Source organism: Botrytis byssoidea, assembly GCF_014898295.1.
Source record: "Botrytis byssoidea strain MUCL 94 chromosome Unknown BBYS_026, whole genome shotgun sequence".
Taxonomy (NCBI): Eukaryota; Fungi; Ascomycota; class Leotiomycetes; order Helotiales; family Sclerotiniaceae; genus Botrytis; species Botrytis byssoidea.
The window spans coordinates 321291-336699 of NW_024065867.1; the positions used below are offsets into that span (position 1 = coordinate 321291).

General features: G+C 44.3%; 6 protein-coding genes across 6 annotated transcripts; 3 read left to right on the forward strand and 3 right to left on the reverse strand.

Annotated features, from left to right (window-relative positions):
- Positions 1–60: 60 nt before the first annotated feature.
- Positions 61–327, forward strand: EAE97_010225 (uncharacterized protein; the record flags this gene model as incomplete). Its single annotated transcript, XM_038880740.1, has 1 exon — positions 61–327. The coding sequence occupies one exon, from the start codon at positions 61–63 to the stop codon at positions 325–327; it is 267 nt and encodes an 88-aa protein (XP_038728450.1).
- A 111-nt stretch (positions 328–438) lies between these two features.
- Positions 439–2085, reverse strand: EAE97_010226 (uncharacterized protein). The gene is made up of 3 exons (XM_038880741.1): positions 1674–2085; positions 1267–1610; positions 439–1196 (listed from the first exon to the last, which is right to left on the reverse strand). The coding sequence occupies exons 1-3, from the start codon at positions 1916–1918 to the stop codon at positions 703–705; spliced, it is 1083 nt and encodes a 360-aa protein (XP_038728451.1). The 5' UTR covers positions 1919–2085; the 3' UTR covers positions 439–702.
- An 855-nt stretch (positions 2086–2940) lies between these two features.
- On the reverse strand, positions 2941–6116 carry EAE97_010227 (uncharacterized protein; the record flags this gene model as incomplete). Its single annotated transcript, XM_038880742.1, has 4 exons — positions 2941–5090; positions 5145–5214; positions 5263–5774; positions 5837–6116. The coding sequence occupies 4 exons, from the start codon at positions 6114–6116 to the stop codon at positions 2941–2943; spliced, it is 3012 nt and encodes a 1003-aa protein (XP_038728452.1).
- A 3828-nt stretch (positions 6117–9944) lies between these two features.
- On the forward strand, positions 9945–10915 carry EAE97_010228 (uncharacterized protein; the record flags this gene model as incomplete). Its single annotated transcript, XM_038880743.1, has 7 exons — positions 9945–9964; positions 10031–10103; positions 10171–10298; positions 10351–10577; positions 10644–10667; positions 10740–10763; positions 10818–10915. 7 exons carry the CDS (start codon positions 9945–9947, stop codon positions 10913–10915), a joined length of 594 nt encoding a protein of 197 aa, XP_038728453.1.
- Positions 10916–11329: 414 nt separating this feature from the next.
- Positions 11330–12848, reverse strand: EAE97_010229 (uncharacterized protein; the record flags this gene model as incomplete). Its single annotated transcript, XM_038880744.1, has 5 exons — positions 11330–11505; positions 11614–12053; positions 12327–12381; positions 12650–12681; positions 12766–12848. The coding sequence occupies 5 exons, from the start codon at positions 12846–12848 to the stop codon at positions 11330–11332; spliced, it is 786 nt and encodes a 261-aa protein (XP_038728454.1).
- Positions 12849–13828: 980 nt separating this feature from the next.
- On the forward strand, positions 13829–15081 carry EAE97_010230 (uncharacterized protein; the record flags this gene model as incomplete). Its single annotated transcript, XM_038880745.1, has 6 exons — positions 13829–13869; positions 13924–13942; positions 14001–14352; positions 14426–14801; positions 14939–14967; positions 15023–15081. 6 exons carry the CDS (start codon positions 13829–13831, stop codon positions 15079–15081), a joined length of 876 nt encoding a protein of 291 aa, XP_038728455.1.
- Positions 15082–15409: the final 328 nt, after the last annotated feature.

Sequence of the window (15409 nt, forward strand, 5' to 3'; positions counted from 1 at the left end):
TCTTCTTTACCTTTTCTGAGAAGATTGGGCAGAGAAGATATACTGGGGATCTCGTATAAGATGACGCAAGGCGCAAAGCGATGCATGCACTCAGCGTTGAGCAGAGGGAAGCGCATCAATGAGCCCAAGAAGGGAAGAAGGGAAAACAACGCAGGAAAGAAAGGAAAGAAACCAAAAATGAACGCCCAAATTCAGCAAAGAAAGACAGGCAAGAAATTCCACACAAGACAAACAACACAACCAATGCCGAACCCAAATCCAAGCCTCCCACCGATGAACCCCATCACAAAGAACCGACCTCTACCCACCCCAAAACACACCACCTAGGCAAAACTTATAAACAGATCGATAATACCAGTCTTACACTTGAGACTTTGGTGAAGCGTAGATACAGATCCTATCTCGCATCACATTACATCAATCATGGGAGAGAGAGAAATGCGATGTAAATTAATTTTCAATTTTGCGATTGATGATCTAATGTAATCAAGTAAAGTGTGAATCAAAGATTCTTCCACACAATGCATCTATCTCTATTTCCCATGCCTGTCTATGAAGTATGCACAAAAACGCCCATGGTACTCCCCCAAGTATGTACAGAGTAGAGTGGTATCTTCCTTTCTTTTCGCATTCCTTTAAAACGCCGTTTTCCATAAACTCAAAACCCAACCCAATCACAAAATCACATCCTCAATCTACCCCCTAAATAACCTCTTCCCTCTCCCATCCCAAAGGCTTCAGACTCTCAATTCCCTTTCCGGGTTTTTCTTCTCTCTCCTTCCCATACACACTCACAAACGGATTCGGATCCTCATCCTGCTTCAAGTTTCCCAACGTGTGATTAACTTCCCTATGCTTCGCCTCATCCGCTCGAATATAATACAGTAAGTCTCTCATGCTTCGATTTCCCTCCGGCATACCCCAATACTCGACCGCCAAATCCGGGGCTTTGAAATTTGGATCCGCCCACTTTGGAAGATGGCCATTTTCGAGATCTTGGATGGAGAGGGTATAAGTGAGGACTGCTTCTTCTTCGAGATAGCCGACGAAGCGATGACAGGTGCGGGGGGAAAAGAGGTAGCAGAGGAAGAAGGAATTGAAGAAGACGCCTTGGGCGCCAAGAATCATGGTGCGCATGAAGATGCCGGGTTCGTACATCTTAAGGAAGGTAAGAAGGTGCATGCGTTCATTGTATGCTAAAATTGAAACATTAGCCATCGATCTCCGAAAAACAAAAAAATTAATACAAAGACAGGGGAAACAAACCTTCTTCAAGCAACGTTTCAATCCAACCATTATCTCTCTTCAACCCCCTCAGACTCCTCAAATGTCTCAACATACCTGCCACCATTCCGGGCACTCCTGCCACCGATTCCAAAAACACATAACGAATCAGCCACTTCCGCTCACTCATCTGATATGGTTTTGTAGCCGTAAGTGCATTACTATCGGATGCTTTCTTGGGTTCTTCAACATTATGTTTATATCCCGTTGCAAAATCCGTACACCATCTCAGGAAACGGACCATTCCCAATGCGACACGATCGGAGAAATCTCGAGGTTTGCGATGTGCAAAGTAGACCTTACTACGCATTTGTTCGGCGGTATAGCTATTTTGATATTAGTATTCTGCTTTCGACCCGAAAACTCAAAGCAATGTTGGAAAGACATACGGTGGATGGGGCCAGGCAGGTTCCGTTCTCTTAATTTGTCCATGTTCAGGTTCTGGAAAGAGATCTCTTCCCATTACTTGGATTTTCGAAGCAGATGTGAATGCTCTTCTTGATGGTACATGTGCAGTACATGCGTTCGACAACCCATATGATTGAGCAAAGAAAGCTACAGCTTTTGATAGCTGAGCTGCTGATTGATTTGAGAGGGGTCTTGTAGATACCCTTGATACATACATTGTAGTCATCAAGTATGTAATTGGAGTATGACTAAGTTGATTCAATGCGATGTGATACCAGCAAAAGGTATTAAAGTGTAGGTAGAAAGAAGTAAACAAGTATTTGAATGTTTGAATATATGAAAGTACTACTTATGAATTGCCACAAAGCAGGACGAAGGGCTACTTTTTATTTCACTCGAAAAAGAAAAAAGATGCGTATAGCAACAAGTGTATCAAGGATAAGCGGCTAGACAAGCTGACATAGCAAAGAAGAAGATACGGAACGCCGGTGGAAGGCTCATACCTGTTTCACTACAAATCTTCGAATTGCAGCGAAGAAGATTCGGAAGACCTGAAATTTCTCTTTGTATGACACTTGACCCAAGGATTTCCGTGGTCGGTGTTGGGTGCACATACTATCAGAGAATGATAAGACAACAAACAAACGCTAGAACGGGACTAATCAGCTCTTTCGCATTCTATTTTGGCATAACCTAATATGAGCCAAGCTTCAAATAATCGCCGAGAAGAGCAAATTCATCGGAATGCGATATTCAATTCGATCTTTCTAAGTGATTGAAAACGAAAACAAGGGATTTGAAAGGGATTTGAATCATTTGATATGCGCCCCACAAAACTCAGCCTTGTGGATCATCTGATCACATGATGTCAGTATATACGCTCGATACGAATACTTTAGGATTTTGTCGTAGCGGTTTTTTCCGATCATAGGGGCGCTGGACCCGAATGGATTTTTTGTCATCAAAGGGTCATAGGAAAGAAATTTTCAAAACATAGCTCAAAGTCAAGATAAAATTGGAGACAATAATGACTATGAGTACATGACTGTCAAGTTTTATCTTGGGTATGAGGTGCAATACAATTTGGTCCTAATCTTTTCGATTCTTCTCCTAAATCTGTTGATGTGCTGATGATGTATTGTCTGAATGAAAAAATCAAGACATATAGATAGATCGTCTCCAAGATACTCATGTTGATATCGCTCCGGCTATTCTTCATAAAATGTAATACGATCGGTCTCCATCTTTTCAGTATTGAGGGTTTGGTCGCCAAAATCTTTGCATTAAAATAGTCTCCGGAGCATTCCCGTCCTGACCTTCATCTGCTTCCCGGTATGAAGATAACGAAGGTCGGACTAATTGATCACCATGATACTCCATTTCATATTGTGGTTGTAAATCTTGCCGATTCTCCATCCAAGATTCCTGAAAGAAATGATTGTCGCTATCCCAAGGGTTGTATTCTGTCCTTCGAACATCTTGAAATTGGTAATCATTGGTTCGGAAATCGATATCGTAGCGAAGTCCGGCCATCTCGTGTCTTGATATTAACTCTTGATACGTATTTGCTTCTTGAGGCCCAAGCTCACAGAGATCGCCCATCTCAAGGACGTCTTCCACGCCGTAAGACATTCCCTGTTCCGTTTCTAACTCATCCCAGTTTTCTTCATAACCTTCCATGCCGGAGTGAGGTACTTGCACTTCGTATGATCCATATTCTTCAAGGTTTTCATTTGAAATATCGTTCGCAATCTGGTCTTCCCCCTGCTCCAATTCCATTTGATGAACATAAAGTGACGGAACTCGGATAAGGGGTGAACGCGAGGTAGATGGAATATGTTGCCTTGACAGATCACGATAACTTTCGTGTCCTCTCCCGGGCAGAGGCTGAGTTGAGGGTTGAAAATGATTCCTGCTTGAGTTGATGTGTGAAGTTGTCTTTAAAGGTGCAAATGCTCTGCCATTCACATTTGCCATTTTTACCGCGGGAGACTGCTTCCCTTCTTCATCCGCCATTTCAGTCTGGGAAAGCGGCTTTCTGCTGATAAAACTGGTCATTTCTCCTAATCCACCAGATCGACTCTGTTTGTCATGCTGGAATTGGGTGTTTGGCTGCAGAAACATCTCTTCGGATACTCGTGGCTCAACTACGACATTCTCTGGTCGCTCACTGTCATCCGTAGGGGATTTTTTCCTGCTCATATCTCTTTTCTCGTGTAATGGCTGAACAGGAGCGGATTCTGTTCGCTGTATTTCTTTTCCAGAGATACTAGACAATGACGAATGGGAATTTTCTCGACTTTCGTGGCTAGCTTCCCGGATTACTGGGAGGGTGGTTGATGGGCGTTTAATTTTAGCGTTACGTGCCATTTGTTGTCGAGTAAGTGGTGTTGTTGCAAGTGCAGCCGTTGACTTCGCATTGTGTTCTGGTGATTTGGAAGGTGGTCCAGATTCTTTCCCCCGGTGCCAGCCACGATTCAGATCATAGTACTCAATAACAGTTCTACGGAGTCTCTTGTCGCGAGCCTCAACCGCAACTGGATTGCTTTCTTTCAGAAATGGTTCCTCGATTTTATTTTGCATGTGCGATTGAATTTGAGGCAAACAATCGAGTTGCTGGAAATTTGAAGGCCGGTCAGTCTGATGGGAATTGATGGCAGAATCTGTGCCTAGGCTAGAAAACTCTCTGCTCGTCTCGACTAGACTGCCTATAGTAGATATGATATCTTTCCCTCCTAGCCCATGCAATTCCTCATTCATACGCTCTTGAATATTCGACTTCCATCGACTTGAACTTTCAATACCTGTATCCTTGAATATACCCGTTCTTTCGATAGAATTTCGTATTGAGTCCGGCGTTGCACTCATTTGCCTCTGACAACACTGTTCTCTTGCTCGACGTAAGGTCATAGTATCTCCAGGAGAATACTGGGACTCTGACCATGTCACAATGGTATCTGTAGTTTTGGAATGCACCTTGTGATTGCTAATGTCCTCGGAGTGAAGTTTGGGAGTAAGTTTCTCAGGGAACTTCAATTCATTGAAATGTACTTGCTGATCGCCAGAATCCATCAAATGTCTTCTTTTTTCATCAAAACGAGCTGCCGAGTTCTCTGTGTAGTACTGATATCGATCATCCTCACGGTCTTTTTTCAGTTGTCTCTCATGTAAAGAAACTTCAAATATTGAAGTTGGAGAAGTGGGATGGTCGATAGTAGGACTATTGTCCCTTACTGGGGTCTTGGATGGTTTGAAGAATTCTGCTATCTCATCTTGCGCTCGTGCAGCCTTTTTATTTTCCTTCGCACGACTTTTGGGAACCACAATAGAATCGTTGACCTGCGACCTCCTGCCAGAGCGTTGAAGGAATTCCATTTCCGAGAAAGCGAGGTCGGGTACTTACGAACAAGTTAGCGATTCTCTTCAAACAGCCTTATACTAATGAAACCTACATCCTCGTCGTCTCGGCGGAGAAGAAGCTCTACCATTTTGAAAGATTCCCGGGCCATTTGAAGGGCGTACCTGGCGCAATCAGTTCCTGAATCCCAAGGCCTTCAAGGATTTACTCACTGTTAAACGGTCTTTGCCTATCTTGTTCGATGCGAAATTGCTCATGAGATCCTTGCTAGCCTTTCTTGCAGCTTTTGACCGGTCTCCTCTCTTCTCGCGCCTTGTTCTGATTGATTTATCTACAGCTTCGACTTTATTGCTTTTCCTTTTTGTGTCATACCGATCCTCTCTTGTCTTATGGCGCGCTCTTTTCTCAAATGTTTCTTGCTTTAGCTGCACCACAGAAGATCTGGACGAGATAGAAGTTATAGTAGACGACACATTCCTTTGATGTTTGTGGGATCGATCTTTTTCCTTGACATTGCCACGGCTGGCGGGGTTTAACTTTGGAGGAATTTCAGTTCGTTTGTCTACCACTGGCATCCTTGAAGCTTCGAGTAAGGAACTATCAGATGATGCTTGCTCTTCATAGGACTTCGGTCTCGAATCTACGGTGCTTCTATACTCTCCAGGTCTATGTGCTGTATGATCATGACCCAAATTCTTTGATCTCTTCTGTGGGCGGCCTGAGTCTTGAGGAAGTGTCAGTGCATACAATCATGGGAGACTAGCATAAACTAGAACATTTGTTTACCTGTTTCAATAATGAATTGTTTTGGCGGTTCGATAATGTCCTCATTTTGAGTCTGCGCAAGCCAGTTGCGAACATAATCTTTGTTTGCAGATAGTTCATTTTGATCTCTAATTGCGAGTGGTTGTCTGTGTTCCACGGGTCTTTTTGGAGAAGAAATTCGATCATGCCTTGGACTTGTGCCACGGTTATTGTAATATTTGTGATGTTTTCGTGAGTCTACATGCCCATTTGCGTGCTCATGAGCATGTCTGCGCTTGCGCGAATGATGATCGCCTTCCATTGGCGAAAAAGCAAATATTGAAGAACGGTATGAATAGTAAAGGGTGAGCTTTTTAAATTGTGAACTGAAATAAAATGAAAGATTTTATGAACTTATCTGGATGAAACGAATGATGTACCTACATCGTGAGTAATCCCTTTTCCCAGCTTGAGGAAGGGACATTGTTGATAAGTGAAGAAGTGGAAGGTGCGATCCTACCGAATTTGCATTTAGGTACATTCAACTCAGAAAGAAACGTTAGGGAACATTGCCTATCAAACTAGTCGAATCGCTCAACCTGTCGTAAATGCATTCCCATCTACATCAAAACTCCTTGACATTGTGTTCCATGAAGGAGAGCATATCAAAGAATTTGCAGACCCATCGCCACATCAGCATCATCAGCATCATCATATCTCGCTACTGCTGAAGACGTTGATTCAAGCTGTCTTCTAATCCCTACTGACTGCTTCTGATTTTATCAAATCATATCAAAGAGCCAAGCTATTCCTAACACTCTATAGAAGTTAACCAGAGCCGCATATCTTCAAGATGTATCAGCAACGAGGAAGGATAAATAGCGGTGTGGGTGATTGCAGCCCTATCCCATCCTGCCCATATGCAAACATCAAATCGCAACGGCTTCTTCGTCTAGCTTTTGATCAGCTGTAGAGGAAAAGATGTGATAATGTTGATCTTAATCTCAATGTCGTCTATCCATCACCTGATTGGAAGAGAATGCGAGTGCTGTTGTGAGATGTGAGTTATCACGATAATCATCATACCTATCATACCTATCATACCCTTCGAGGCTTCCACGGGTAGGAAATGTTACACCAACATCCGCTCTATACCTACCTTCATCAACGATATAAAAATCTGATTATCTAGCATTTTCGTACGACCACTGCCACGACTCCCCGCATCAAATTACACGAATGAAAAGGCATTATCCAGATTCATCATGTCACCATCCGTCCGGTCTTGATTACCCGTAGACTTTAGACGAAGCACAAGTCTTTTTACTTTAATAACATACTTCGGCTCACTGGACCATTAATTATACTTCATTCGAAGCGTCGCATTGAGTTCTAGATTTGTCGGATTCTAATCCCCAGATAGTTTTCGGAGGGAGAAACTTCCCTTTTGGTAGAGAATCCTAGATCGGTATGCATCTCGCCGAATGAACATGTTATTTGAGTATAGCTTTGGGTGCACGTGGGTTGAATTTGATGCATGTAAGTTTCAAGGTTTGTCTGGAATCTGTATGCGGAAGATCGAAGATGGTAGAGACATTCAAGAGCATGATTGTGGGATGAATGGATGCTTTTTGCGAATTGGAGATGGAGAGGGTGAAAGGGATGAAAAGGATGCGAAGGATGCGAAGAAAAGATTGAACTGGGAAGCTCTCAAGCCATGTATGTACTGCCAATAAGTGGATGTGTGAATGGATGTGTCAACCAATGTGTGCGAACGAATTGAATTGGGTTTGTTGATGTTGTATTATTGAAAAGGAAAACTCGGTTGATTGAATAATAAAAAAGTAAATAAGTTCGTGTTCCATTGCTCTATCCCATATCAATCATTCTTTGGTGATAAGGCAGTGGGACATTATATTCGTGATTCATGTAATACTGGTAACTGTTTTGATGGTTTTTTGGACACCTACTGGTCCTTAACCTCGTCCTCGTCCTCATCCTCGTCCTCATCCTCAACTCTTCATGACTCCGAGCCTACCGGTACTGGATAATCCTCTAGAGAGAGTCTTTCCTCGTTCCACCTTGAACGCAGCACACCACACCACACCACACCACACCACACCATCTCAGAGCTGCAAGTTAAAAATGTGGCCACTGGCGAGAACCGTTGGTCGGAGTTTGTGGTTGTGCTCAGTGCTCAGTGCACAGTGCACGGCACTTGGACTATTTTAGAGTGAGAGCTCCACATCCACAGAAGACCCTTGAATCAAGTTTTACCCCACCTCAATCGATAGCAATCGATAGCAATGGATACCACCAAGGTAGAGGTAGCAATCCTGATCCCCAAGCTCCTGCTGATATTCACGCCGAATTCATCGTCTCGCACCGTCGTATGGTGTACTCTGCAGCGATGCCACTTGATAGCTCCATGGCTCCATGGCTCCATATCATCTTACTACCAATGCGGTAGTATCTGCATGTCTGCAGGTGTGATCTTTGGGGATTATGCATATGATAGGATGTTGGAATTCATACTAAATAAAGCTTACGAGCGATCGCATCATTGATTGGATTGGAGTTGGAAGGCTTGGAAGAGGTGGGTATGGACCAAGGTCATCAAGAAGAGCACAAGAATTCCCAAACATCTGGCCTCTACCTATAGAAGGGTCGAAGAATTGGTTGATCGTATGATAACACCGACTCTCGAGGCATTGTATATATTTATTAGGTGGGCAGATTGCAACATATCAATGCCGAAATTCGGAGATTCCTATACCTAGTAGCTAGGTAGGTACCTACGATGTATTTCATTATCCGGCCCAGGCAATTCTGCTAAATTCCTCCAGAGGAATATTGGGCAACAAAGGTAAAAGCCGAAGGAAGATCTCTTATATCAATTAGATACCCAAGCCAAGGATAGACCACAGCCAAAAGAAGCATTGCTTGGTTCCAATCAACAAGTAGTATAAATCAAAGCAAGGTTGCTAGTAAGCCATGGGCTTTTCCAGCCATCCATTGAGCATCATGGACACTTTCGATTTTGGCCTGTGTGCATGATGGAATAACTTGCTTTTTTGTTGCTGGCCGAATGTCACACAAGAAATCATACAGCTACCTAGCTACCTATTTGTATCGGTGGCCTGAAGTGAGAAGTGAACAGATATAAGAATAATTGCCTAATATAATTGCCCTTTTTCGATTACAAGAAGAATATATGACTCTACTGATTTCTTTAGAAACGTGACTTTTCCATTGGTTGAATATCTAGCATTGATGATAAATGAGTGAAGTATTCATGGAAAATCCAAAGCGGGTGATAATGTGGGATGAAGCTTGAGGTTGTTTTTGTTGTTGAGAACTGGAACTTGGTAGAAAAGAGTCGATCTAACTCAATCGGGAGTGGACCGTGAGCCCCCATCAAGGTGTGGTGAATGCAAGGGATCGAATCAAAGGTCAAGCTCGCTCATGGTATCTTCCTTCAAAATTCAAAATTCAATCTTCTTCTTTTCTTGAAAGGACGCTAGTGAATTGTATGGGAGGGGCAATAATACTAGGTAATCATATGTATGCAGTCTCTTTCAAATTCCCCCGCTTTGCGCTTAATAGCTCAGAAATCTTCCCTACCTACCTCAATTATTATCTTAAACCCTTTCTTCCACTACAACTTCATTCCTCTTCCTTACAAGTTACAACCTCAACTCTAAATACCTTCTTTCGCGATTTACCTTCGCATTCTTACATTTTATCAGATCGCACTGTCATTTCAGTCGTCCGATTGAATAATCCCTTTCCCACGATCTGTTATCTACGTCTCAGACCCGATACCTTTGACCAAATACCAACAAACAAAGAAATCTCGATATTTCACTTCAACTCGACACTCTAATCCTTCAAGAAGTTCGTCCGATTCTCCTGCTTGTGCTAGCTGACTTAACTGTCTTTTGCGATTTTGCTTCCAAATTCATTCCATATCACCCTTCCATTCCATCTCTCCGTTTTGCGGATTCCTGTTTTTGCCTCGATGTATCTTTCTTTGTGTGTTCCGTCCATCTCTCGTATACACAACTTCCGCCTGAAATGGCGCGATTCTTTTTGTGTGAATGCGTGCGGACATTGAGACTTTCAGCCAGGTTTTCGAGAATTATCTATCATGTCTAAATTATTCATTGGGTAAGTGCAAATCTTTACACTCCATTCAAACCATCACTTGACAGATTGACTAACACTTTCAATTAGTGGCCTTGCTTGGCACACAGATGAGAACGCTCTCCGTGAGAAGTTCTCTGAATTTGGAACTGTTGAGGAAGCAGTATGTTTTACGCTCCCTTCATTGATAAGCTCAACTGCAAGATTAGAAACTGATGTGATTAATACAGGTTGTTGTCAAGGACCGCGACACTGGTCGTAGCCGTGGCTTCGGCTTCGTTCGTTATGGACAAGGCAACCCCGACTCTTCCCCTGAGGCTGATGCTGAGAAGGCCATCCAAGAGATGAATAGCGTTGAGTATGTTTGTTCCAACATTCAGATTCCTAGACACAAGCTAATATACATATAGATTCGATGGCCGTACCATTCGTGTCGACAAAGCCTCCGAGCGCGCCGGCAATGACCGCTCAGGTGGTGGTGGCGGATTCGGTGGTGGCCGAGGTGGAGGAGGATATGGTGGCCGTGGTGGCGGTGGATATGGAGGTGGTGGTGGAGGATACGGAGGTGGTCGTGGATATGACAACAACTCCGGTGGTGGTGGTGGTGGTTACTCTGGAGGTGGTGGATACAATGGAGGTAAGATTCTCTCCGATGATTTCTCATTCAGTGGTCGCACAACTTTACTGACGGTTTATGATATAGGTGGTGGATACTCTGGTGGCGGAGGTAAGCGATCCCGCTCGGCCAGTCTGTCGTGAATATTTTGAATAGCATTTACTAACAATTGAGATGATAAAGGCTACAATGGAGGTGGTGGCAGCGGTAAGTTGCACCGTGGATATTCTTTACTTTTATAAGCATACTAACTGTCTATAGGCTACTCCGGTGGTGGTGGCGGTGGATACTCCGGTGGAGGAGGATACGATCGTAATCAAAGCGGTGGAAACGCCGGAAACTGGGGAGGAAACCAATAAATTGTTTTCGACTGGGCGGCATTCTTCTCTTCTTCAAGGTCTTTCATTCTCCGAGAATAAGAAAAGTCAGCCTGGGGTTCTCAGCGAAGGGTTTTCGTGGGGTGGAATTTATGATGTTGTCATCTTTTTCGATAGCAGCTTAAGATTTACCTTGTGGCTTCTGGCAGCGGTTCTGGTCTGGCGAGCATTACTGACGCTTGCATGGAGTTTGGAGGGGGTTATCTTACCTTGCTCGATCACTTTTTCTTTCTAACATCTGACAAATGTTTTTCAAGTCTGCCTGTATTTTCGAGTCACGATCATTCTGATCAAGCTCTCTTTATGAAGACTGCATATCTCTGCAGGTCTTTATGGTTTCTATGGCAAATAATACCCCAAAAAAGGGAATGAATGGATGAATGGCTCTTTCACGCGTTACTTTTCAGTCTCCTCCTGCTCATCTGTGCTTATAACCTTCTTGGCCTCATGATCTATATCCTCTGTGTGACTTGCTTCTGCTTCTACACCTCCTTGCCTCTCAGCTATCTTCCGAACCCTATTTGCCAGGTCCTTGATATGATCATCACCACTCTCAGGACTCAATTCATCCACTAAATTTATTAGCATGATTATTCGTCTCTAGTGCAGATATATTTAATAGCGACTAGCATTCGAAGTATACAGAAATCAAAACCAAAATGGAAATGAAAGCAACATACAAGCAACATCCAAACTCAAAAGATAATCACGATTCAAGCCACTCGGGCCTTCACTTCGGAAGATGTGTTCAGCCAATTCTTGCGGATCCTGAGGGCCGGTAAATTGAGGGTTGGAGGGGGTACCTATGTAGAGGAGGGTCCTGATCGGTTGTTGTTGTTGTGCTTCAGTGGCGGAGGAAGAGGAAGGCGAGGCAGCGGGACAAAACTCGGTGTAGTGGATAGTGTAACCGTTTATCTCGCGGATGTCGAGGTATTCGCGTACTTGGGCGACGTGGGAGGAGGGGATGTGGTAGGCGACGCCCCAGGTTTTGGGGGGAGGGGATGGAGGAGATGGGGTGGAGGAGGGGGGAGAATGTGGATCGTGGAGCGTGAGCCAGTGGGAGTGCGAGATTAGGGTTACGACGCGGCCTGGGGAGGAGGGTGTGCCGCGGTGGTCTTCGCTAGAGGGGGTTAGGGGGTTTGGGTTGGGAGGGGGAGGGGGAAGGGAGGGGAAGATGGGAAAGGGGAGGGGGGGGTTCATTTACCTAGCCTGGATATCTATCTATTAGCTATTACTCCTCTCTACATCAACTCATGCAATGTACAAAACAAAAGAAATGAAAATAGTTTTATGGAGGAATGAGAATTCACAAAGTTATACTCTGCGCCTGCAAGACAGGAAAACTATCTAGATTGAATGGAGGAAGAGGAAGAGGAAAAGAAAATCAAAAAACCATACCTGCCAAAATCTCCGCACATATCCTGTTACATAGCCTGGAATACGTTGATCTATTTGGGAGGTTTGTTAGGGGATCAAAATTGGGGGATTGGGGTTTGGGTTTGTGTTTGTGTTATTTAAGAGGGGGGGGGGGGAGGTTGGTGGTAGGTAAGTAGGTACTTCATTGTCCTTTTTGAAGGGAGATTGGATATATCGTATATTGTAGGTAGATACTTGACTTGGGTACATAGGTATCTTGAAGAGTACAGTACAGTACAGGACAGTATAGGACAAGACAAGACAGGATAAAGGATGGAATGAAGGAGATTTCTAGATTACCAAAATGTGGAGGGGGTTTCCAGATTAAACTCCTGTGGTTTGGGGAATTGAGTTAGCTGGGGATTGTTTATACCGAGGTAGGTATTGTAGAGTAAGAGGTGTAGGGTAATAGGTACCCGTATCCGAATATCCAGAACTCGCTCTCGGGATTGGTGGTGGTGGAGGGGGAGGGAGTGAGAGGGAGAAAGGTGTCGCCCATGGTGCGTATTCGGTGCGTATTGAGCGTATTGAGCGTATCGAGTGCGTATTGGTTCGTATCCGGGGATTACCCTATATGGTTGAGACAGGAGAGGGGATAAAGAAGGGGGTATTGGTCTTTGTATGTGAGGTGAAATGAAAATGAGTGACGAGCGAGGGGTAAGAATAATTTTATGTTTCAGATGTGTTTTGAGGGTGAGGGACGATGATGATGCACGCACTTGGGTAGAGCGGAATGATCAGTTGAGTAATGCCGATGGGATGGAGACCTTACTTATTACGTAGGTATTGATCGCAGTAAAGTTTACTCTGCAGGAATTGCTCACCGGGGCGCAAAAATTGGTACATGTCAGGTACTCATTCATATGGGAGAGGAGAAAAGTAAAGAGAATCCGAGAGCGCATGATATCTCTTGTCGGTGTCGGTGTCAGTGTCAGTGTCAGTGTCAGTCCATACACTCCTGCAGTGAAAATGTCTTTTTTGTCTATTGCTCACCAGGGCTCTAACATACTCACATCAAGTATTGGCATTCGTCATTCTTGGGCATTTAGAACAGCTGGGTGAATCACTAAGGATTCTCAAAGACCTTTCGGCTCAGCCCCCCATGAATACTTAAGAAGCATCCTTTCTATTCACATATATCACATCTGGGACTCGTTATTCTCTCCATACTTCCTCTTTTGACGATACGTTGACATCAAATTAATTTCTTAGGGAATTTTCATTCGGCAACTCTTCCGGTGATCACTAGGTACCTGAAATTAGATCCACCATCGTAACGCTCAGCCTACTCGCCGCGTCAAGGGAACTTTTGACTTACACGGCCCCTCTACGATAATCGCTCGAGCTTCAATCTTCAATCTTTATTAACATCTAACCTACCACGAATCCTCTCACAACTGTATCAGATAGTCGACAACTACCTAATTCTTCGTCGCGAAACATTTCCTACCATTCATACTCTCGAATCAATCCATTACCATGGCTTACAACAGAGCTTTTAACCCAGATTCGCTACCTGCGTAAGTCAACTCTTTCCCCTCCAGTTTAGAACCAGGCTGACCCAAACCCCACAGATTCGCAGAGCCAGAACGAGTACATTTGTCCCTTTCCCCAAATCGCATCGCATAACCAGCACTAATCCACGCAATAGAAACATGCACAATCCCCCGTCGTTCAGGCCCCCATCCACAGCCAAGCGCAACAAGCCATGCACGGCGCACAATACGAAAACCGTCCCCCGCCATCCCTCCCCCAAACCATAAATCCCAACGGCCACAGACCATCCGATGGTCGACGACTCTCGCCCCAAATGCATCCTCCAGGAAACTATGGCGCTTCCCCTCCAGGTCGCGGCTATGCCTCTCCTCCGCCAGGCCAATTCCAACCTGGTCGAGTTGCGCCTCAGACAAGACCGGCGCAACAATCTAGACCTCCTCCTACGCCTGCTCCTCCCGGTGCGGATCCCCAATTGTGGCCGCTATTTCAGGCTGTGGATAAAGATAGTATGTGTTGACCCCATTCCTGTCTCTCCATCTAAAATGCAAGAACCAAATACTAATCCCTCCCCCTCTCTAGGAACCGGCGCCCTCACCGAAAAAGAGCTCCGCGCTGCCCTCGTCAATGGCGATTGGACCGCCTTCGATCCCTATACTGTAAAAATGATGATTCGCATGTTCGATACCGATCGCAGCAACACGATCAATTTTGAAGAGTTCTGCGGCTTATGGGGATTTCTCGCGGCATGGCGTGGATTGTTTGATCGCTTCGATAAAGATCGCAGTGGGAATATTAGTTTGGATGAATATTCGGAAGCGCTGGTGGCTTTTGGTTATAGATTGAGTGATGGTTTTGTGGGGACCCTGTTTAAGGCTTATGATAAGAGGGCGGAGGGAGCGATTAGTTTCGATATGTTTGTGCAGAGTTGTATTAGTTTGAAGAGGATGACTGATGTGTAGGTTTTTTCTTCTTTCTTTTTTCTCTTTTTCCTTTTATCTTGGAATGCGGTTAGGATGTTGGGTTCTGTATCTGCGAGAAGAAATTCCTGGGAATTGTGAGAGTGGATTGATTGCTAACATGATTTTGAAATAGCTTTAAACGTTACGATGATGACCGCGATGGTAAGTCATTTCGCATCGATCTCTTGCCTTTTAAATATCTGACCGTGTCCACTAGGTTACATTACGCTCTCCTTTGAAGATTTCCTCCTAGAAATCATTCGACAGAAGTATTAAACTTTTCGCATATTTATGGCTGGGAAGATATATATCTCATGGAACTGGGCAAATGAGTAAACAGATGGTTTTAGCCTCAGTATACGGGAAGGGAAATGGTGAAGCGTGAAACTTGTCAGTGCGAATTATAGGTTATGGCGAGGTTGGAGAGGTGTGGAGGATCTTGATGTGTCTAGATTGTAGAGATGCTCATAGGAAATTTGATACCCATGGTTTTTGCAGTGGCTGTTTGGTTGCGCTTGTTGATGATACTGTCTTGTGGGTGTTGCGGTGTGGTGTGGTGTGTGGTGTGTGGAGGAAAGAGTATGTACGTTGATGGTTGAAGTAG

Excerpts from the sequence above, each read along its gene's own strand:
- EAE97_010226 (XM_038880741.1), bottom strand. The coding sequence starts at position 1,918 with ATGACTACAATGTATGTATCAAGGGTATCTACAAGACCCCTCTCAAAT. Across the intron at positions 1,611-1,673 it reads CCTGCCTGGCCCCATCCACC|CTATACCGCCGAACAAATGC; the intron begins GTATGTCTTTCC and ends ATATCAAAATAG. Across the intron at positions 1,197-1,266 it reads TGAAACGTTGCTTGAAGAAG|CATACAATGAACGCATGCAC; the intron begins GTTTGTTTCCCC and ends TTTCAATTTTAG.